Here is a 24,493-nt window from a genome sequence, read left to right as displayed (position 1 = left end):
ACCGCTTCAAGAGATGAGGTCATTAGTGACTATATTAGCATGGCGTCCGGTCGCCTTACTCCAGGCGAGTGCTCACCTGAATCTTTTCTTTCCAGGGCCCGACTACCCAAACCTGAAAGGAAAGCGTGATTTGGATGATACAAGGGCAAGAAGTGAAAATGGAGAGCTGACTTCAACCTTCTTGGATTCCCCCAAACCCTGTCTCTCCTCATGATGGGGAGAAAGAACTAGAGTCAGCTTGGGTTGAAAATCAGTAGACCTTCAACTATGAAAGCATCTATAAAAAGTGTGTGTCTTATTTAAGAAACAATAATAAAATAAAATAACGCAAATATCTAAAGAACAGAGGATAAGGGCATACAGCTGGAAATAGATCAAACATTTTGTCCCTAAAATTTATATCCAAGATTTACTAATCTTATTTATTTCACAAAGAAATTCTCCTTTTGTTTAAAAAAAAATAGGGGTGCCTGGATGGCTCAGTGGGTTAAGCCTCTGCCTTCGGCTCAGGTCATGATCTCAGGGTTCTGGGATCAAGCCCCACATCGGGCTCTCTGCTCAGCAGGGAGCCTACTTCCCCTTCTCTCTCTGCCTGCCTCTCTCTCTACTTGTGATCTCTGTGTGTGTGTCAAATAAATAAATAAAATCTTTAAAAAATATATAAAAGATCACCATTAAAACCAAAGTATCCCTCCTGGGCTGACAGGGGCAAAACGTCGTGCCCCTGTTCTACACACTATCTCATCAAGGTTCTCTGCCTTTCCTTTTTCTTTACTGTCAATTAACAATAATTATAATGTGGGGTAAGATGTTGGAATTGTCCTAACCTGGAGGCAGGGCGCTAGGTGGGGAGGCTTCCTCTTCATCTGAAACAAGAAATAGGAATAAAAAGTCAAGAAGAAAAGGATTTTGTCCTGAGTATCCTGCAAAAAGAGAAAGCTGAAAAAGAAGAAAAGAAAACACAAAATGCTTTAAACTGATGAGTAAGCTTCAGAAGACTCAGTACCTAAAAGATTAAACTCAATATTTCAGATCAAAAAGAAAAATAAGTAAGTAAGTGGATGAGAGAATAGAGAAATCCTCTGAAAGTGTAGATTGAGAAATGAAACTCTGTGCAAATATTTCATGTGATTGTACATTAGGAAAAAAAATTAATGTTAAAAACCAAACCTTAACAAAGTCAACAATAGAGGTGTTTTCAAGTTCTTATTTTGTAACCTGAAGTCAATGTCAGACGTAATTCATATGCCATAGTCATTTGGACATAGACATAAAAAAGCATAAATGAATGAGAACTTAGTCTCTTCTGCCCCTGAAAAACTTGTGATTAATTCCCCTTTTATATTTAGGAGACAAAAGGCAAAAGTGACTACATTAACTAAGATAAATAAATTTGTCACACTTGCTAAATTTACCAATATTAATTTTAGGAAATTTGAGGGCATTTTCCCATGATTATATGAATGTTAGTATGCTGTATACGTTTTTAATCCTTATGAAAGCACGTTTGTAAAATTAAAAATATGCCTTATATTATTTATATACAGAGGTACTGAATATTCTCCATTTCTAAAATGTCTGAATTTCGAAGTGTCTTTACAATTTTAGATGTTTAAATAGGCATTTGGTGTTATCTGAATCTCTGCCTTTGCTTTCCCAAAGCATAAACATTAATGTTAGGGTAAATAATAATAATAATCTTTGTACTTAAAACACTAGAATAGTTGTGAATTTCAAAGCACAAACCTATATGATTATATAAAATAGGATACAGGACACATGCACCCAGCTGTTAATTTTAAAGTGCTTTAAAAAATTCCCAACAAGAGGTAAAATAGCACATTTTTATATAATCTATTAGAATAGTTACTACAAAGATTATTTACTAGCCTGAAATTCTTTTCTAAAACTGCCAACCAGCAATATGTATTATTACTTTTTAACAAAATAATGAATGTAATACGTAAGAAACTTAATGTCATTATCTTTGAAATGGAGGAGATTCGCTGAACACTGTGCGATTTAGGATTCTCCAGAGGAAACTTTCTGGGCTCAAAGAAGCTTGAAAAATGCTAAACTAAATGAAGTTAAATGCATGTATTTTACTGGATTGTATGAATGTGCACTTCCTGAAGGGTATCACAGACTTCTGTGTGCTAATGGGCACTGACATTTAGGGATAGAGATAAAAAAAGATCCAGCAGTTAGCCTTTCCCAAACTTCGTTCATTTTTTCAATACTTTTCTCCTGAAACATCTGTTAATATTCCACAAAATCATGCATTTGGGGAAATATAGCTATGTCTGAGCTATTCCAAAACACCGTTAAATAATCACAATTCTGCATAACTAAAATAAAATATCTTGAGATTTTTCTATATTATTAGCTATGCATTTAATTCAGTATTTGAATTTTATTCTTGCAACCTAATCAGAGACTCTTATTTACTGAAATATGTAAAGAAACTTGATTTTAGGAATGCCTGTGTGGCTCAGTCGGTTAAGCGGTTGCCTTCGGCTCAGGTCTGGATCCCAGGGTCCTGGGATCAAATGCTACATCGGGCTCCTTGCTTGGCAGGAAGCCTGCTTCTCTCTCTCTCCCTCTGCTCTGCCACTTTGCCTGCTTATGCTCTCTCTCTCTCCCTGTCAAATAAATAAATAAAATCTTAAAAAAAAAAAAGAATCTTGATTTTAAAGCCCTGTCAAAATTCTTGAAAATAAAGTTTTAAACCTCAAACAAATCCTAGAAAGGAGCATCTTTGCTATATGTAAAGTAGAAGCTAGAACCATTTTGATCAAATGATCGCTTCATTTTAGGCATTTTTATGGTTGCGAGTTTGCTTTGTGCACTGTGCATGGTGAATTGAATTAATTGTCTAGAATTCAAAATGAGAAAAGAGTATTAGCATACCTTCATAAAACTAAAATGAAAGGAGAATCCACTTTTTAAGTAAACATCTGATAGGTGAGTAGTTTCAAAGTCCACTAAATGATAGAGGGGAGTGGGCAAGGAATGAGCTAGTTGGGTGATAGGCTTTAAGGAGAGCATTTATTGTGATGGGCACTGGGTGTTAGATGGAAGTGATGAATCACTAGATCCTACTCTTGAAACCAATATTACCCTATATGTTAACTAACTAGAATTTAAATAAGAACTCAGAGCAAACCTAAAACCTTTTGGGGGGGCATGTCCAATTATTTTAGACTATTACTGTATTTTAGACCATTACAGTGTTTTAAGGTATCATGAAATGATACTCTGGATGATCCAACATTACTTCCGAACACCAGTTACTTCTCAATTGACGATTCATCATACATACATGTTCAAATTTACTGAAGTGCTAGAAAATATAATAGACCAGGGGCAAAGTTTTTGATTCCCTTTCAAAAGTAGCTTTGGTCCTGGCATCCCATTAGATTGGAAATGTAGTTAAGATGTTGGATCCTGACTTTAAACTCTTGAGAAGTTGCCTGCTTGAATTTGGTTGAATTGGATGAGAATGAAAGGTCTAATTGTTCCCATTTGCTGTGAGAAAACAGGTTCTACTGCTAGCAGAGAAACTGAATATCCAACTTTTCAACAACACATATGTGAAAGGCTTGGCATCATACAAAGAATATTTTCAAACAAAACAAAACAAAAAATACAATATGTAAGTTATATTTTCTTTTTTTCTGTTTACAAGTGACTACCATAATGATGAAAGACATCTGTTCTTGGATCCTTAGGGTATAGCATATCTAAAGACCAGAGACCATAGCAGCAGACTCTCTCCCCTAGTTCATGGAAGGAAATTTACCAAAGCAAAATTTCACTTGTCTTTAAGTCATGGGAAAATAGCATTTGTAAAACCATCAAAATGATTCTTGAAATAACTGAAGTTCCCAGAGAAGAAGGCCTGGAAAGCAGAGAAGAAACTCGGCCTCATATTACAAGCCTGGGATTTTAAGGGGGCACACATGAAATCTGGAATGCAGGGTGAGAACTGAAGAGAGAGTAGAATATATAGATTCTTATGCTTCTACATACTTACTTTGCCATAAATTAACTTCTACTTGTGGTTGATTTAAGTTACCTTTCTAAATTAATTTTTAAGTCATGCAAACTTGGGACAATAGATGAGATCTTTGCAAAGACCAAAAAGCACATAAATTAAAATATGTGGCTCTCAACAAACCTCACTTAAATACCTATATAATACCTTGTTTGATTGTGACTAAGTTCAGAATCCTCAAGTGGAGAAATCAGTTGTGGAAAATGTTGGCTCCCATGACAAAAATAACAAGACCAGCAACAACAACCATGTGTGGAAGGCAGTAGCATCAACAGCTAACATGAATTCATCATGTTTGGAGGTATTGGATAAATTTATCATAGTTTCATAATGAAAAGGCACATGCCTTCACATCTTGATGCTTCTAAAATCAGAATGCATATATTTGATGAGTTTTTTCCTCCTCCAAATCTATTAAATCTATGTTGCAACTTATAATGGTTGTGTCCCAGAATTGAAAAATGTGGTAATATTAGCTTCTAACAAAGACCATTACAAAAAATTAATGTAATTAGAAAGCATAGAGAAAGTCCATTAGATGGTTGGTTGTCTGACACCTAAAGGTAAAATTAGACACAAAAAAATGTAGCATTGAGTAAAAAGCACCAGAATAATGTTATTGCAGAAAAGGGATCTAAATGAAGAAAAAGAAGTTTAATCATTCTTTTAAGAATTTTCATAACAGTTAAGAGAAAACTGGGTGGAACTTGGTCTGATTCACTTCCTCATCTGCCAACCACATTCACACCAAATGAAAGATTCTTCATCTCAAGTTACATGAGATCTTTAATATGCACAAGGTTCATTCACGATAGTTTATGTGGTAATATTAATGTGAGTGCCTGGAAAAAGAAAACACATCTTTATTTACTTGCAGTGATTACAGAACCAAATATTTTTCTGGAAGAAAAATAAAAAGAGGCAGTAAATATCCCAGTTGGGCTTACTGAAATATGGACAGACTATAAACTATTAAGATGCAAAAACCAAAAAATCGTTTTTAAATGTCAGAAGTTATGTATGGAAATGAATACTGTTCTTTAAAGTAGTGTTTGATTCTATGCTCTGACACATCTGGAGCTACTTTTAAGACCTGTTTTGAACCTCCCTTAGGGCCAATTGTTAAGGTAGAGAAGAGACCCAATCTCACTACCCTGTGTTCACATGTACCAAGGCTGGCTGATCTAAAGAAGTATGATCCTACTTGATCACCCACATTATTCTTTACACATGGCTCTCCGTGACAATTGCCTCTTCTAAAACTGTCCTCTGCTGATGGTTGCTCTCCTCTCCAAAGCTCCCTAAAGTTGGCTCCAGAACTGCAGGACCCAGCAGCCAGACCTGTGCCTGGCACAGAGCCAACACTTAGTGAAAACTTGCTGAATAAGAGGACATTGGGATAAAAGACAGATCTTTGGTCCCCCTGAGCGTATAGAAAGTACTTCATTGATTTGCCACCTGTATTATTCTGGATGAATTCTAAGCCATGGTAGCATTGTTTTTATGAGGACATTGCTTCCCAGTATGATTACTCTAAATGGGATTTGTGCATCTAATTTCTGGTATTGTTGTTTGATTACACCCATTTCTATATTGTCATCTCTTTTGTTTCAATTCCAGGAGAAAGTTGGCAGTACTAGGGAGCAGGATAGCTGGATGGACAACTCCAGAGGCAAGCGAGCAAATTAACAAACACATATTAAAACTTCTTCCTGGGAAATCAGCTATTTCCCAGATAGAGACCCTTAGTAAATGTGAAATATTTGGCAAATCTAACTACAAACACTACTTATAAGATTGATTTAGGAACCAAACAACGTTCTGCAGCTATGAAAACAACAACAACAACAAAAAAAACCTTTTCAGAACATTTCCAGATTGTTGTAGAAAAATTCAGGCAATCTGAGAAAAATATTAAGGCTACATTGTTGTGAATGATGTTCTTACTGGTAATAGTTTTGGAGCTATTAACTGAATATACTTCAATTAACTCAACAGAGGACGAATTAAAGTCCTGAAAATGTACTAATATCCAGGAGTGACCATTTTCAATAGTTTTAAGTGAGTTGGCCTTACAGTAAAAATCATCCATCTGTTCTGACACAGTGCACAACCCCAGTGTCTCCTCCTCAATCTCATTGACTAAAAGTATGCATGCGATATTCATACTCCTATCCAGCAAACATGGCAAAAGGGAATACAAATCTCTGGAGATGACCACTGTCCATATCATCAACAGCTAAGCCCTCCTGGAAACTCAGTTGTTCATTCTACAAGTATTTACTAGGAGATTGCCACATGCCGCTCTCTGCCAAACACTGGGAGAAATGAGCTAAGGGGACCAAAGAGGTGTTAAGACATGGTGCCTGACTGTCAGAAAACTTCCAACCTGTTAGGGAAAGGAGTGAACCACTAATACGTGATTAAGTGGAGAAAAGAGTGATTTAGCAACAGAGGCGAAAGGTCCAAGAGAAATCAGGAGGAGGAAGGGCAGATGAAAGTGAGCTAAGACAGTCAGATGGAAGCTGCACAGAGGAGTGGAGCCTGAATTGACTGGTTAAAGAACAATGGGATGGGCTGAGGGCTGGGGGAGGGTAAAGGGTAGGAAGAGACACTCTGGTCAATGCAGAAGAACCTGTCCTGTTGCCCCTGTCAGTCTTGCTATGCTCATGCAAGCCTTCTTTCTCAGCCAGGGAAACACATATAGCCATGATTGCGTTGCCTTTTACTTAAGCATTTTCTTTGAAATTTCCCTGTCCTTGATGAAAGTGAGTAATAGTTGAAGAGGATTGTGTATTAAGAAATAACTTCCAGGGGCGCCTGGGTGGCTCAGTGGGTTAAGCCGCTGCCTTCGGCTCAGGTCATGATCTCGGGGTCCTGGGATCGAGTCCCGCATAGGGCTCTCTGCTCGGCAGGGAGCCTGCTTCTCTCTCTCTCTCTCTCTGCCTGCCTCTCCATCTACTTGTGATTTCTCTCTGTCAAATAAATAAATAAAATCTTAAAAAAAAAAAAAAAGAAATAACTTCCAACCACCTACTTTTCTTTATTTAGGGGTGTCACTTTGTATCATAAACCGATTTGCTTCCTAATCTTGTAGAGCAAATGTAATCATGGCAGTTTATGTGGTTAGGCACGTGACTTCATGTGGCCATGGCCTTGCTTAACTTCTGCAAATGTCGGAAAAAGTAAGGCTAATTACAGGATTCCTTAGTCATCTGTCTTTGCTCTTTTATCATACTGTGTTCTACATATAGTAATGAGCTTTTATTGTACATTGACTGGTTGATTTTAACCATATTCTCATGTAAGCATGTGAATATAATATAATGACTTTTCATATTAAGGGTCAGTCACAGGCTTTGTTGAAACACTGACAGCTTGCCCTCTGGGATTATATCATCTACTTTGTTGGTTGAGCCTTACAACCTAGTCCAACTACCTTTCCAAATTTGGAAACAGAGGTGTATGCCATTGGTCTTGTAGAGAATAATGTTACAATAGCTTCAGCCAAGATGCCCAAATATCCTTGAACCCATCTCATGGAAGGAGTTCTAGGAGTTTGCACTGTCTGCATTCCATAAGCAAATAACCTTCAGACTGTAGCCCACATGGCCAGGAGTAGTATTCATGTTACTATCCATGGGAGCCACTGAAGGTCAAGGACAAAATGAGTGCACCAACATTGTGTGTTCATTTATGAAAGTGTAAGTTCAAGGTAGCTGAAGTAAAGAGGTCCAGTGTACTGAAAAAAAGAGAAAAGTATTTTATTAATGTATAGGAGACAATAATACCATAGGAATTAGGTAATGAAATATGACATAGTAAGAACAAAGAAATACTTAGCATAATTTTGAGTAGCATCCAAGACAAAGAGAAATATCTTATTGCAATCAGGAAATAATTGGTTATTCCAAAATTTAAACTATGTGATTCAATTCACAAATAAAAGATGAACGTTTAAAAATGATGATACAAACATACAGGCAGAACTGTCAAATCTACCTCTGTGAAAACTTTCTTTTTTGGAAGAGTAATGCTCCTTATCTTAGAAGAGCTGGTCAGTAATGACAATGACTTCCTCCATGGGGAGACAAAGGAATGAATATTTCATGGATCCACAGCAGTACATGATAAAGATGATTCATTTTCTCAGATTGGATTATGTCCATATAAAATAAAAATAGAATAATATTGTAATGATAAATGAGTTTCCAGCTCAATAAGGAGCAACATAATGTTTGCTTAAGGTTGTATGTGTTAACGTACATAAGCCATTATATAAGTCCATGAAAATACATAGTGCTACAAAATGAGATGCTAGCCTTCAAGATTACTAGTGAAATCTGGAACAGTTCACACAGTAATACAAAAACAATTTTTTTTTTTAATTATGTGTAATCCAGATAATTTTCCAAATTGGCGTAATCCCCTAAAGATCAGACACATCTTTTCCTTCACATGCACGTAACTTGCAAACTACCAATTAATTTGCTGGCATCTCAACAAACACTTGTGATATTTTTATCATTGTTGTTTTTCTTTTAGAAATATGTATCATGGGGCGCCTGGGTGGCTCAGTGGTTTGGGCTGCTGCCTTTGGCTCGGGTCATGATCTCAGGGTCCTGGGATCGAGCCCCGCATCGGGCTCTCTGCTCCGCAGGAAGCCTGCTTCCCTCTCTCTCTCTCTCTCTGCCTGCCTCTCTGCCTACTTGTGATCTCTGTCTGTCAAATAAATAAATTAAATCTTAAAAAAAAAAAAAAGAAATATGTATCATGAAAACTGATCCATTCATTATGCTGACTGGCCATGCAGAGAAGATGCGAAAGAAGAACTCAAAACCACACTGATCAAAGGAAATGCAGAGAAATTCTATCAGACCATCATGACAATCATTACTGACCTCTTCCTGCTTCTAATTTTGTTGAATTCAGCCTTGTTCTCCCTCCCTCTAACTTACCTTTTGCTGGTGTGGTTTCAGCCTCCTTCTCTTTATTTGGTTCTGTGTGGAAAGTACAAGCACATTTTTAAAAGTGTCTTAAAGAAAACATTTTATTATGTGATGAGCAACGGGTAGAGGGAGGGAGAGAAGAAATTAATGAGAACAGAAGAGATCATAAATGATTCTACATATTCATTTATTATGCTATACATGAGTTATGAACTTGGGAATGATAATGTAGAATCACATTAAACTTTTAATAAAAGCAATGAGTAAATCTGACCACTTTTGTAAAAAGTATACAGAGAAACATGCAATACAGATTTTGTTAAAATATACTTAGCTATGCTGGGACTATGTTAAACATGCTGGTGTGAAAGTGAGTATAAAATGTGGGTCACTTCATTTTAGACCTCAAAAGGGACTGACTTTTTAAGGAAGATTGACCCATGTAATGATTCCAATTGTTTAGACTTCCGGTTAATATAGTAATAATGAGTCAGGGTATAAAATCTATAATTGTCCAGTAGTTTCAAGGAAAATATTTTGGTGCATGTACTAATCTTCTAGGTTGAGATGAGTGGCAATTAATGGAACCTGAGAGCAGTAACATCCGATTTCATCAGTTGAGATCTCTCTGTCCGGAATCATATTTAGATACCTGCAAATGGTGTCTGCCTTGGGATATGTGTAAGAAAATAATGATTTTAAGCATGAATTCTCTCTCTTTCTTGGATTGATGAGCAGAGGTCTGAATCTCAGCTAACTAATCACTATTTTAAGAGTTTGGGAGGAGACCGGTTTTAGCAACAGGAGGTCAGTATTATACAATGAGTATGAAATATGCGTATGCTATAACAAGGGAAAATTTAGAGTGGCTCAGTGACAGCAACTGATCTTAAGAATAGAAGGAAAAAGTTATATCCATAATGGCCTGTAGGTCCTCAGTGTACTCAGTATTGTCAAAAATAAATTGGTATGTGCAAGGAGAAAACACACCAAAGAACATCCTAAGAAGAATGTCACACTGCACCGGCTAAAAGAAGACTAAACAGAGCTTGTCCCTGTTTGAACCCATAAGGCACAGAGCCTCATTCATTCATTTTGATACATAGCAATATTCTTCTATACTGTTTAAGGGCTTTGAGAGTGTGAATCCAGTGTTCTTAGCTGGACAAAGGGGCTCCTATGAACAGTCAGATTTCTCAAAGTTCCCTCCTGAAAATGATCTCCAGGATGGAAGAGCTTCATAATCTCATTATAAATGTCCATGCAAAAAGATCACCAGCAACTAAGGCCTAGTCAGCTTCTCTTTCACCTAGACTGTGGTCTCCAGTGCTCTCTCATCCCCTTCCTTCACACCGTGTTGTCAACTTAAGAAACCTGCCTTGAATCACAGATGGCCTTGGGAGGGTCTCCCAGTATTGCTTGCGTTTCAGTATGGCGGTTGTGTTATACTAAGGAGTTCTTCAGGCTGTATTTTATCTTCTACTTGGTTGTAAGCAAACAGAATCCAGGGAAATGTTTTCCGCTTAGAGTTTCAGTCTTTTCTCTTCCTTAGGTCTATGTGAACGCAAAAGCGGGCTTCACCTGCTCTGTGAAGTAGTAATGCCCACTGTCGCTCCCTACAACTCTTTACTCCTTGTTTTTTTGTTGCCACCTGGTGGACAACAGGGTACTAAGAACGGGAGAAGTGGAGCCTCAGAGGCCACCAAACTGTCCTGAAAACTGCTTCTCCAGGTGCTTGCTGGTGATATAGTTCAAGTGGGCAGGAGGCTGCTTGTCTTCCAGGACTGAGGTAAAATGTGTTCCCTAAACTCACAAGAAAGAGTGGGCTTTGTTTGCCTTTAGCTCTATGTGAAGAAGTGCTACAAATCCTTCATACCCTTGGAGGCTCAGGCTCCACAAAGCTAAAACATGGGCATAACAACAACTTTGGCGTCGCTAGAAATGTTTCATAAGTATATGACATGCCATTCAAATCAGGTACCATGAGACGGATATATAAATACAATGTATTATTATTATGACTATTATTAGTAGTCTAAACTTATGCCAAGTGTGGTCATCCAACTTCTCCATAGGAGTTAGGTTAAAACTCACAGCTTCAGTGGAGGCCAGATCATGCTGGGGTGGACGTTCTGTATTTGCGGCCCAAACACGTGAAGCGGTGTTTTTACTCACCTGGGGGTGGGGCTGGGGCTGGGGCTGGGGCAGACACTTCATTTTCTGGAAATGAAAAGAATAATGGAAGTGTTAGTCTCACTTCTCACAGGCAAAAGCTATTTTCCAAAGCCCCACACTGCCCTCAACTCTAGGCAGCCAACTCACCTGTACTGACAAGAGGGATGGAGCAGGAAAAGTTTCAACCTGTGGCCAAGACATACTGCCTTTTAGTGTGTGGTATGAGGTGAGGATCTAAATCGTAGTCTATAGATTTCCATGGTGGACCGATGGGCAGAGCACAGGTAAAGTGGGGATCCAGGGTGTCCTGGCCAGCAGGCAGAACATTTAATGGCATTTAAACTGAGCCTGTTTTCCTTTTCTGAAAAAGTGAATACAGCACTTATCCCCTATGCACAGGTTGCAAAGAGCAGAAGATGAGACACACTGAGTGGCGTGCGTGTCCCTCATGGTCCAAAGTACTCACACCCTGCAGAACCTAAGGTGAGGACAATGCTCGTAAATGAGAGCCCGCTTTCCCCAGAGAGCGAGGACACGGCGGCATCTCTGACATCATCTTGCTCCCATGAGACATGCTTCCTGAATGGTGATGAGACCAAAATCCTCTGGCTCTGCAGAGTTATCACAAGTCAAAGCAAGACTCATTGGGAAACAGAATCAACTCCTCTCCTGGTCATTTCTGGGAATGCAAGTATCTGGTGTAGATTTCTTTCCTTTTTTTAAAAAAAATTTTATTTATCTATCTATCTATTTGCGAGAGAGAGTGCATGTGAAGACGAATGGAGGGGCAGAGGGTGAAGGAAAGAGGGAATCTCAAGCAGGCTCCAAACCCAGCACGGAGCCCAGTGCAGGGCCTGACGGCAGGACCCTGACATCAAGACCTGAGTGGAAATAACCAACCAAGTCACTCAGACTCCCCCTGGAGTAGATTTCTATCTACACATATCCAAATTTTTGAGAACTTTGGTTCTGAGGTTTTTATACCTGGCTTTGGATATCCAGAATTATAAAGAAGGCTGGCAGTGAATTATGTTAAAGAAACTTCTGTTAAAAAATATACTATGTTCAAGTAGCTAAAGGAATATCCCATGACCAAAGGGCATGGAATTTCCCGTTGAATCCCCATGGATTCCGTGAACTGGGAATTAGTGACATGTGTGTGAATCAACTCCTCCTACTCCAGAGCAGGAAGAGGCAGTTAATGAAGGTAATCTCCTTTAAACTTATTTTCTGCTTGTCAAAGAAAAATTTTCATATTATAAGCACATGTGGGATCCCAGGAGCTCTGTTCCTGTCCAGATCTAGGATTTTCTAGTTATTTTTCCCACGACTGGCTCTTTCTATGCAAAGAGGAAAACAGCTCACAGCAAAGAGTTTAACCCAAAGGTCATCACTATGTGTAGTCTTGGCAGGCTGGAATGAACATAGAAGAAAGAATGGACTGCACCCCAACAGATCAAGAAAGGAACAACACAGTGCTATCAGGATGCCGTGACATCTCCTTCCATCACTAATTTTTTTGTGTGTGTGCTGGGTACAAACTCCAAATTAAAAAATAAAAAAATTTCATTCAGATTCCCATAAATACGGTACTATTTACTAAAGAGGAAGAAATAAAACCAAAGGAGAGAAAACGTATAGCTTTCGGGCAGAAAGTAATGTGGCAGGATGCAATGTAGTTTGAGGATACAGTGAAACAAGTGTCCCCTGGATGGCATCGAGAGAAACGCTTTAGTTTCTTTACCACGTCATGGAAAGGATCTGTAGTGCCAGATCAACCAGAAGACAAAGCCTTCAGCCAAAGCATTTTATTTTCAGAGAGCTGAGTGCAGAAATGGGAATCTAATGTTCACCCCTTGGCTTTGGGTGAGTCGTTGCAGCTCACAGGTATCAGAATACAGAGAGCAAGAAGCCAACTTCTTTGGCATACTATCTTTCGGACAGGGTCATTGTTGCCTAATGCCCGAGAACCTCTGCCTGGCTCTCCTTGTAGATGAGTTTTTCTGGCTTCCAGCCTCTTTTTCCCATAACTGCAGGGATTACTTAATGCCACAACCGTGTTTCACCCTGTTATTCTACCAGAGAGGATCTCTGTTCCCTATTTGGTTAGGTCTACACTCTTTAAGTTCACATTCAAAGCCGTTGCCAGTGGGAACTTCCTCCTTCCCTTTCCTTAGCGCACCCTGGTGGCCCCCGCTGTTCTGGTTTCTCTTTTCAATGTCTGACCTTTCTGCCCCTGAGAAGACTGATGATCTTCTCCCCAGTAGACTTTGTTTATTCTCTGCATGTGATTGTGTCAGGTAGATCTCGGTTTGAATCCTGACTCTACACCTTATTAGTTGTGTAATCTAGGGTAATTCCTTAATCTCTGTCAGCCTCCCTGGACTCATTTGTGAAATAACAACAAGGTACTAATCTAACTAAATTATAAGCACAGTTCCCATATGTAGATAGAGCTCTATAATTTACAACAATAACTACTATCGTTGTTTTGTCAGTCTTGATCTATCTTTTTGTATTTCTCTGAGGATTCCCAGAACTGATTTTCCCTTCTGTTCCCCTCCCTTATTCTCTTGGCATTCTGAAACCCATGATAATATACTCTTTATTCACTAATTATTTTAAAATTATTTTCCAGGGGCGCCTGGGTGGCTCAGTGGGTTAAGCCTCTGCCTTTGGCTTGGGGCATGATCTCAGGGTCTTGGGATCGAGCCCCCCATTGGGCTCTCTGCTCAGCAGGGAGCCTGCTTCCCCTCCTCTCTCTCTGCCTGCCTCTCTGCCTACTTGTGATCTCTTTCTATCAAATAAATAAAAAAAATATTTAAAAAAATTAAAAATAAAATTATTTTTCATTTATCACAGTGTATTTGTTTCTTTTCCCTCCTAGCTGAACAAGAATAGGGATCTTTCATTTCCTTTCTTGTCTCCCTAATACCACATTTTCTTGTTGGAAACACATTAAATGCATAGTGAATTGATAAAAAAAAGAATTCAAAGGACTTCATTGGTGATAGTGTAGGGACTATCACACTGGCCATGCTTTCTCAGCATCTATGTAAACAAAAGCCCATTTTTGTAAGGGAAGCTATGCTTGCTTACTTAAAATCCTGTTTTGGAAGTAAGGCCAAGGGTGAAATCTAATAAAAATAAATAAAAGAGAATTACTCTGGATACTGAAACTGTGTTCTGAATGTGAATTGTCCGTTTCCATTGTGTTTGTATGTAAAAGCCCCCAAATCAAAACAAAATGAGAATTTAAAGGGCTTAGTTCAAGTTCCAACAAATCCACAGAACTTCGATCATTAACTGCCAATTGGATTATCAACAGAACTACAGAAATATTATAGAATATTAATGCTGATATTTTTAGAGTGTTTGCACTCTAAAAATGCCTGCTTGGTATGAAGGCAGAGCCAGAACTTTTCCTTCTTGAAATCATAGAAACCCTGTTACTTTATAGCCAGTGGAGAAATAAATAGGCAGCAACTACTTATAGGCCTCCACTGCATGAAGGACACAGTGTATGCTAATGGGTGTTAATCCTTACCATCCTTAATACTCCCTAAAATCAGTGCTTTAATTATCCCCATTTTGCAGATGGGAAGTGAGGCCCTTTGAGGTCCCTCAGCCCATTGAGGGTGGAGCCAGGCTCTGTCCGGTCTGCCTGAGTCAGAACTTGGACTTTATCACGTGGGACTGCACTTCCCTTCTCAGCTTTCATATTTGGTGGAGGCAGAAGTGGACTGATGGACTTTCCAGAAATATCACTCCATTTTTCCGGTGAGCTGGTTAATCTATTGCCATGGCCACATAGCCTCCTATGGGTGTTGTTCTAGCTGTAGGAGTGGAATGTGCCTGAAGTTCCTTATCTATGTAGTGGACACAATAGCATAACCTATCTTAAGAGTTGTTGGGAGAAGTGGGTGAATTCCTGCGGAAGCAAGGAATGTGGTAGACACCATATACACTTCAATCTCTTTTTATTGTTATCATTGTTATTGTCATAATTTTACTCTGACACATTTGTGAGAACAGCACTCCTGTCTTTCTACACATGCCATTTGCTAGGGATTTGACTTATTTCTAGGTCTGTGGCTGTATCACGTTAGAACATGTTTGGAATTGGGTCGGGGGCTGAGGAAGCAGAGGAGGTAGACCTCTCACTCTCCTAACCGTAAAATGGTAATAGTAATTGATTTTTGATGAAATTTACATACACTGCAGAGTCTGTACAATGTAGATAAATGGACCCACCAATCAGTAAATCCTCGTGGAAGAGAAAGGATAAAAAGATGAACTCTCAATAGTTTGCAAGACATTTGAAATGAAGAATTCCAGCTGTCTTGGACCTGAAGAAATGGGGAAGCTGGAATGGTAAAGGCCACAATTAAAGGAATCAAAGGAATTAGGTTGAAAATGCACGATTACAGGCATGTCTCAGAACCCAAGGCATCTCCTTTTGCCTCAAGGAACTGCTCATATATCTCTCTTACTCCAAGGCATCTTTTGTCGCTGATAGGTTGTGCCAAGCCCAGCTTCACCCACACCTCTAAGAGCCATTTGTATGTTCCCCAGATTCATTAGCTGCCTCTATAACAATGATTCATACACAACGATTTCCATAGTACCCACTGAATGGGAACTGTGGGAAGAAGGACCCAGGTGGTCGGAATTCATTGAGCATAAATCTATTATAAATCTCCCAAGAGTGGGCACTGATAAGATGAGATGCCTGTGTTTAAGAAACTCACAGATTGGGGCTCCTGGCTGGCTCGGTCAGTGGAGCATGCAACTCTTGATCTTGGGGTTGTGAGTTCAAACCCCATGTTGGGTGTAGAGATTACTTTAAACATTTTTTTTTTAAAGATTTTATTTATTTATTTATCTGACAGAGAGAGAGAGAGAGACAGAGCGCACAAGCAGGCAGAGAGGCAGGCAGAGGCAGAGAGAGAAGCAGGCTCCCCACTGAGCAAGGAGCCCGTCGCAGGGCTTGATCCCAGACCCCGAGATCATGACCCGAGCTGAAGGCAGCGGCTTAACCCACTGAACCACCCCGGTGCCCCTACACATTTTTTAATTAAAAAAAGAAGAAGAAGCTCACAGGTAAATTAACTACTCTTTTCTATCGAGTCAGTCACAAAAGCAGGTGGCTTTGCACTCTCAGAACATTCAAGACTCAACATCTATAGTCCCTCCAGTGCTTCTGAAATTGCTGTGCACATATGAATCACCTAGGGATTTGGTCAAGTGCAGATTCTGATTCTGGGGGCCTGTGGGGGTGTAACTTTCTGCACTTCTAACAGGCTCTCAGGTGATTCTGAGGCTGCTAGTCCACACCCCACACTTTGGGTAAGTAAGCTCAGACTATGCCCTAAATATCACCTAATCCTGTCCCATTTCAAACGTGATTGTAAATGGTGAAGGGTTTACAGTACATGGGGAGTTTTCCTCTCTGATCACAAGATTCTTGAGGACAAGGTCTGTCTCCTCCTCCTTTTCAAATTCTGCACAGCAGGTGCTCTATAAATATAGTTGACTGGCAGAGTGTTCCTACCAGCACAAAAACCCCTTCTTCTCATTGCCAAGAAATCAAGAACCATTTGCTGGCACTCCAAGGGCAGCTTTCTTCATCTGCGTTACCCACAGAGAACACTATGTCTCCCATTGGCGACCCTCCTGCTGGCTGAATGCTGGAAGGCATTCACCCAACCCCATCGTTTCTTAACAATGGCAGGAGAGCAATCAGGCTAGAGTTTTGCCCCTTGGTGCCAATACAATCCTTGCCTTTCTAAGGAATTCTGCCTTCCAAAATCTGGGCTGTAAATAACCCAAATAATAAAAATTTCAGCAAATAACCCTCAATCAGCCATGCCAGTTCCACTGTCAATTAGCTTAGCCCTGTCCACACTCTCAGGAGGCACCTGTCCTTGGGAAGCTCTCTATGTCTTTAGATTTAGAGCAGAAGGTTATTTATTAAAGGGAGGCCCTGCTAGGCTTCTGCTTATTCATAAACCCAAAGGCAGCTTTTGTAGGACTTTTCTGCCAGGTGAATGAAGTCAGACTTTTGTCTCCCTCTTCCCCTTGCCTTGATTAGGAAACACACAAACGGGATGGACTAAAGGATGTAGAACCTGCTGTTTTAAACTTCTTTTTAACAAAAGGAAGAAACTCGGAAACCCAGAAAATAATAAGCCCAAGGAAATATTCTTATGGACAGCATGAAAACTAACTAGATTCTGAACCAGCAACGAAAGCTACCTCCTTCTTCCTCAGGCAAGGACGGCTGTTCTTTGATCCTTTTTAGTTCACAGATATAGTCTTTCCCTCCCTCTGCAACACTGAAACGTGTTCAAAGGGCTCGATCTATTTATGGTGGATTTTTCCTATGACCACCTACTGTAAAAAGCACAGGTATGCCACCAATGGCATTCCTGCACGGAGAGTGCCAGGGCGTTCTAACTGACGGGCGCTGGTGGCGGCTAGTAAACAGACAGCCCATATGTGGCCTTGGTGCTCTGCTGGAAGACCAGAACCTCGTCACTCCATAAATGGTCAGGTTTGCTCCAATGAGGTCCATTCCTATTTTCCAGGATCAAGGCTTCCATGGTCAGTAAATTGAAAGAGGGGAAAAAAATCTTCAGTCTTAGGAGGCATTAATTAACCTGCCCCTCTCTATCGAGGTGTCTCCACACCAAAATGATAGAAACATCCCAGCTCTCTCTTCCCATGGGCTCACGGGCTCATATAATACATTGTTTGACCTACTTTCAAGTATCCTATTGACCCTCAACTTAGCCTTTTGCTACCTTGGAGAACATACTTACAACATATGAATATGTTGTATAGGCATGGAAAAGACAGGGAGAACACAATAATAACAGTTGTGATGACTGAGGGGTAGGATTTTATGTCTTTTTTGTGGCTTTCTTTTTGTCACTTTTTTGGGATAAAATAAATGTGCTAAAACCATGTTTTGGTAATTTGGTGTGTAGACAAAGACTATTATGTTCTTCTTTTTTATTTTATTTTATTTTATTTATTTATTTGACAGAGAGAGAGAGGGAGACCACAAGCAGTGGGAGGGAGAGAGGGACAAACAGGCTACCCTCTGAGCAGAAAGCCCAAAGCGGGGCTCGATCCCATGACCCTGGGATCATGACCTGAGCTGAAGGCAAATGCTTAACCGACTGAGCCACTCAGGTGCCCCTGTTATGTTATTCTTAAATATTATTTATTCTCAAAGTCTCACTCTTGGTTTGAAATAAGCTGTGTGAATGCTTTATATATTGTAAACATTGTGGTGAATGAGGCTCTATCTGGCCAACTCCAGTTTTTGTCATTTTTGGTAGTATAGCAAGTTATCTTTCTTCTTAGGTTAAATAGGCTAAACACGTCTGGCATATCCCCCGTTGATAATGGGGTTTGGGACTGCGTGCATGTTGCAGCCTCGACCTCATATGTCCAGCACAATGGAGACTGCTTTAATATAGAATATTATTTGCATGAAGGTGTTAATAATACCTGGAGAAGTTTTGGATATATGAATTATAAGTGTCATCAAAAATATCAGCAAACACAATGACAATGTGTTTGTGGTCATATTCTTTATGCATCAGAATCTAGATTTTGGACATAAATAAATGTTTAATGTAACATTTTCATAGTTTTATGCTTAATTTGTCCCCTATTCTATTCATTATAGGCTGTGGGTGTGGATATCTTGTACCTTGGTATTTAAGGATTTAGATACCTTTTTAGAGGCAATTCTTTACTGATTTATAATAGTGACTCCTAAAGTATTGTCTAGGCTCCTCAAGCACTCCTGAGGCTTTTTTAGGGAGTCTATAAAGTTAAAACTATTTTCATAATAATGTTAATGCATGGTTTGCCTTTTTCACTCATATTCTCTCAACAAATATGCAGAGAATATATAATGTGTGATGACATCAAAATTGTCTGAAAGCTAATAGAATGTGTACTGTGTATTTTTATGTTTTAAAATTTTATCAATTTTAATTTCTAATGTAGTAAATATCAACAGATATAATGCATGTAAACAAACACATTTTAGTATCTCAATAATTATTAAGCGCCAATGTATCTGAGACCAAAAAGTTTAAGAAACATTTAGAATTTGTGGTAAATCTTCTTAAAAAATTATTTTGTGGTTGCCTAGGTGGCTCAGTGGGTTCGGCCTCTGCCTTCGGCTCAGGTCATGATCTCAGGGTCCTGGGATCAGGCTCTCTGCTTGGCGGAGGGCCTGCTTCCTCCTCTCTCTCTGCCTGCCTCTCTGCCTACTTGTGATCTCTCTCTGTCAAATAAATAAATAAAATCTTTAAAAAAATTATTTTGTGCCTATGTACTTAAAAAAAAAAAAATAGGGTGCCTGGGTGGCTCAGTAGGTTAAAGCCTCTGCCTTCGGCTCAGGTCATGATCCCAGGCCCTGGGATCGAGCCCCACATCAGGCTCTCTGCTTGGCAGGGGGCCTGCTTCCCCATCTCCCTCTCTGCCTTCTTCTCTGCCCACCAGTGATCTCTCTGTCAAATAAATAAATAAATGAAATCTTTAAAAAAAAAAGAATTAAAAAAATAAACTCATGCCATATGTCATTAAGGAAAAATCTGTAGCTTTGATTAATAAAATGAATGAAGCAGTCAAAAATCACAAATTGATTTTGTGGGCTGAAATATAAGTTATTTTCCTTTGTGTACAGTAATAGAGACAAAAGGGCAATATTGTCTAGTACCTCACCATCTCCCTACTCAGAATTCAAGTATCTAGCAACCTCACTTGTCCAGATAACAGCTGCTGACCTGCCAGTTTAGAAGGGTCTCCAAAATGCAAAGTGGATTTGTCTCCACCTCCTCAGGCTCTGTGCACTGAGAGCACCAAATGCTTTACTCACAAGAGAGCCCACCCAGGTCCTCAGCTAGCCTGGGAAGTGGGACTAGGGTGAGGCAGGCCAGGGGCCAGATTTAAGGAGGCCCTTGCTCACAAGTGCCAATCCAGCACTTGCATGACCCTGAGAGTGAGTGCCTCCTTAAACATGTTGCCACAGGTGCCCCAGGGACACTCTACAGTGAAGCCCCACTCTGGGGGATTAAAGACCTGGCCTTGGGTCCAAAAACAAACAACAAAGAAAAGAAAGGGCAGTGTCAGATACTGACTGACAAGAGTAATAAAAGAAGACAGTGGACTTCTAGCAAGGGATAAAACAGGAGAGCTATGAAAAATTGTACACAAACTCAAAACACAAGTAATATGAGCCCATTTAATACAAAAGCAAATAATCTGGGCTCTCAGGATATCATGTACACTAACTGATATCTATAATTTAAGACAAAGTTATACACAGCTGTCCTTTGTTTTAAAAGCAAGGAATAATATACCATTTTCGGTATGTTTCTACCCAAAATGGTTAAAATAATAAGGTTCAAGAGCAAAATAAACTCTTAGATTTCCAAGGAAATCAGCTGCTTCAGTCAATAAAATCCATATTCATTCACTGTGGCTAAATATTGTCAGACCATATTCTAAGACTCTGAAGAGATGAATCTAATTGTGCATCAAGTATGCAAATTTTCAGTGACTCATTATTCAGTTTGATGGAATTTCCCTGAACTCACAGGACTTTTTTCCCCCTTCTAGTCAAATTGTTCTTATGTCTTTCTAATTACACTGTGTTTCAGCTTGCAGATGTCATTCCACACAGGAAGGGGATTAAAATATAGTTAGTATTGCATAGCAACACTATGCCTCTCATTGTTAACATGGGGCTGGATGAAAATGAGGTCATTTGCTGAGATCTGATGAATTGTCTCTTTTACGTTATTCTTAAAATGTTCTGAAGTAAGAATCAAACAGGAGTTGGAGTGGCATAGATGGGGGTGGTGGTATGGGAAAATCTTTACGCAAATAGAAAAAGTTTAAAAATTTAGCTCAGGTCACAAGGAAATTATTGCAAAAGTGATTCAAATTTTTAACAATTTGCCCTTTTAGTCCCTGATTATGCCTCTCCTGAGATGCTGTTCTTGGGCAGACCATCACCACAATCACACCATTCTTAAGTGGTTCTATGGTTATCAGATACATCCCCTAAAGGCCTTGCCACAAGGCATTGCTGGGCCTCACATTGGGTGACTTTTTAAAAATAGAGGAAGGACAGGCCTGCTGCCAGGTGGGGTCATAAAAATAAAATTCCACAGCAGTAAACACAGTGGCACTCAATCAATTACATCCATATGTGGTCATGGAGAGTTTGTTACGTGGACATCCTAGAGATATTCAGACCTGAGGAAGACCCCACCTGCTAAAAGCACCCCTGTTGGGGAGAGAAATCTTAATGTTCCACAAACCCAAGCCTTTCACACTTTGGGGGGGATATAGTTACACGGTCGACTGTGCAGGGTGACTCTTTCATCTAAGTGGGTAAGGCCATGCTCCCACAATGGAACAGTGAAGAAACAACTAGTCATCTTCATCTGTTTAACAGCTGGAGACCCCCAACTGGACATGGCATATTTCAGTAGGAACACAGCAGAGGCTCTGGAGTGTAGACCTCTTATTTATTTATTTTTTTACATTTTTAGAATTGGATGACTTTTTTTTTTCTTTTCTTTTTTTTTGACAGAGATACAAGTAGGCAGAGAGGCAGGCAGAGAGGGTGGGTGGGCAAAGCAGGCTTCCCGCCTAGCAGAGAGCCAGATGTGGGGCTCAATCCCAAGACCCCGGGATCATGACCCAAGCCAAAAGCAGAGACTTTAACCCACTGAGCCACCCAGGCGCTCCTAGACCTCTTATTTGATCTGGGCTTCTGTGGGCAGAAGCTAAGATGATTTACAAGTAAAAAAAAGGAAATACTCATGTTGGTGGTGATCATGGCTAGGATAATAACAGCAACTGCTTGGGAATGTATTCTAAATATTGATGATATTTATTAAATAAATATTGAGTAGAGGAGCAGGCATTGTTAGGTACCTTACAGTGATTGCTATGGGTTTCTGGAATGCCCTCAAAATGTATGAGAAGAAGGCATGTAACACCTTATGCTATATTCTGGGCTTGCTGTTTTAGAAGGAAAAGAGTTAAGCTCTTATGAGCTAGGTCCTGTTCTGAGCTTTTTACCTTATTTATCTTATTTCCTTCGTGTAAAGACCTAATGGGTTAAGTATTATTATTATTCACGTCTCACAGAGGAGGAAGCTGAGGCATATGTAGTGTAACTAACTCAATACAATACATGGTCTAGCTGGAATTGGAAGAACCTAGAATGTTCTATGAATAGTACACTTCGTTTATGTCACTACGCTTAATAATGAATATTAGTTAACAGGCATAAGGAAAAAGCCCAAATGCATACTATATGCAGGACAACTCTAAAGACATCTAACTTTTAAAAAATGAGAAATTAAAATGAAGAATTATACAAATAAGTGAATTTTTAGTTATAAATAGAGCATCTGTTGCAAGATATATAAAATTTTATTAAATGCAAAAGCTATTAGCTGACACAAGCAAAGAATTCCTGAGGAATTTAAAAAGAGATTTAGTACTATTTAGAGGGAGAATTAGATGATTCTCCCTCTAAATAGATGATTGGAGGAAAAAAAATATTTTCTAGCCTAGGTTCTTGTAAATATCTACAGTACAAGCCAAAAAAATGAATAAAACAAAATTATAAGACCTAACATCTGACATATTAATAAACATAACTTTAGGTGTTATATTGATGTGCCAAATTGGCCCATAAAAAGATTCCTAAGAGAGTGTAAAAGGGCAAAAGACTTATCAAAGTGGATTTCAGACTTGAAAGGCATAATGAAAGTCAGATTATAGTTAGCTTTTTATGAACTCATTTTAGAGAGAGAAGTAAGCGTGTGATTAAATGATCCTGGTTTGCCAAATCGACAACTTCACGCCCCAGTCTGATGGAATCTAAAATTTTCCTCTGGAAATGCATAAAAAATGCACTGCCTATAACACAGGAGTGGAAAACTCTGTCCGTGAATGGGAACATCCTGAACATCCTGAAATTCGGCTTGTTGTCTACTGGTGAGACCATCCAAAACAAATGTACTTTTTGTAAGTTAAAACTGGGCCTAGCCACACAGAGGAGAGCAAACAATATTGTCACTCTTATAGTTTGGGCTCGTCTTTATAAAAAGCTGTGGGGACTGAAGCCCTGTTCTCTCTGGTTATGAGATAATTTGCATACTTAGAGGAAGTTAAGTGATAAAGTCTTCTTTTTCACAGCTTCATATTCTTTTATCACTATACTTTCAAATATGAGGAAGTTGCTCTTGAGTAAATAATAGCTACTTCGTGATTACCCTAAATAGGAACACTGTAAATCAGTAAACTGCCTTTCTACATATTTTTTGGGTTTTCCTCGGGTGTAATAGGCTGTACCAACAAGTACTGCAGAAAACACATCTGTTCTTGTCAAGAACTGACAGAGAATAAAAACAAAGAAAGAAGACATGGCCGAAGTCCCTCAGGTACACACATAAAATAAAAATTTTCTGCTTATTTTTGATTGCTTGAGCTTTCTCTAATCCTGTTCTTTATTACCTAACACATCCAAGTATGTCTAGAGATGAGGTCTAGAATTACCAGAAGTCATAGGCTGCCAAGAATATTTTGTGTCTCTTAATATAGGTTTCAAAGACTAGTTAAGGAGGAGCACAGATAAAAATAGTCATTATTAACAATAATAAAAATTCTTCTCTGTGTGTGCATAAAGAACCTACAAGTAAATTTTAGAGAAAATAATTATAAGAAATTTCAGCAAAAATAACAGAAATGCTTTCTAGGGCAGTAAAAAAAACCACACTTATTTTCTATCATGGCAGTTGCATTCCACAACTCTCTAACACTTAAAAAAGGGACCTATTTGCTTACGAAAGTATTACAAAACCATTGTTTTCATATTTGCTCAAGTTTCTAAAAAGGCCACTTGTTTATTTAGTCCTTGCGCCCATGCATTTCTTTCTTTCTTTCTTTTTTTTTTTTTTAAAGATTTTGTTTATTTATTTGACAGACAGAGACCACAAGTGGGCAGAGAGGCAGGCAGAGAGAGAGAGAAAGGTTGAAGCAGGCTCCCTGCTGAGCAGAGAGCCCAATGTGGGGTTCGATCCCGGGACGCTGGGATCATGACCTGAGCCGAAGTCAGTGGCTTAACCAACTGAGCCACCCAGGCACCCCAAGGGACATGCATTTCTTAAAAGTGACTTCAGCCTGGATGGTTTCTCCAGCGTCCATGTCAGATGCGGGGATCCTTTGAAGTCGCTATAAATAAGGAAAAGTGTGAATT

General features: G+C 39.2%; 1 protein-coding gene across 5 annotated transcripts in view; it reads right to left on the bottom strand.

Annotated features, from left to right (window-relative positions):
• MYBPC1 (myosin binding protein C1) overlaps positions 1-24,493 on the bottom strand; it is an 88,405-nt gene that overhangs the window by 58,841 nt on the left and 5,071 nt on the right. For 4 of the 5 annotated variants that reach the window (XM_059186659.1, XM_059186660.1, XM_059186658.1 and 1 more), the window contains exons 2-5: positions 11,182-11,226; positions 9,016-9,057; positions 828-866; positions 77-112 (exon numbers count right to left, since the gene is read on the bottom strand). In XM_059186659.1, the coding sequence (XP_059042642.1) occupies positions 77-112; positions 828-866; positions 9,016-9,057; positions 11,182-11,226 (162 nt within the window). The remainder of the gene's footprint in view (positions 1-76; positions 113-827; positions 867-9,015; positions 9,058-11,181; positions 11,227-24,493) is intronic. The other variant, XM_059186661.1, reaches the window with a different exon arrangement.

The sequence above is a fragment of the Mustela lutreola genome, chromosome 8, assembly GCF_030435805.1.
Source record: "Mustela lutreola isolate mMusLut2 chromosome 8, mMusLut2.pri, whole genome shotgun sequence".
NCBI classification, from domain to species: Eukaryota; Metazoa; Chordata; class Mammalia; order Carnivora; family Mustelidae; genus Mustela; species Mustela lutreola.
Note: the sequence above shows the minus strand (reverse complement) of the source record. Positions and strands in the feature narration are given on the sequence as shown.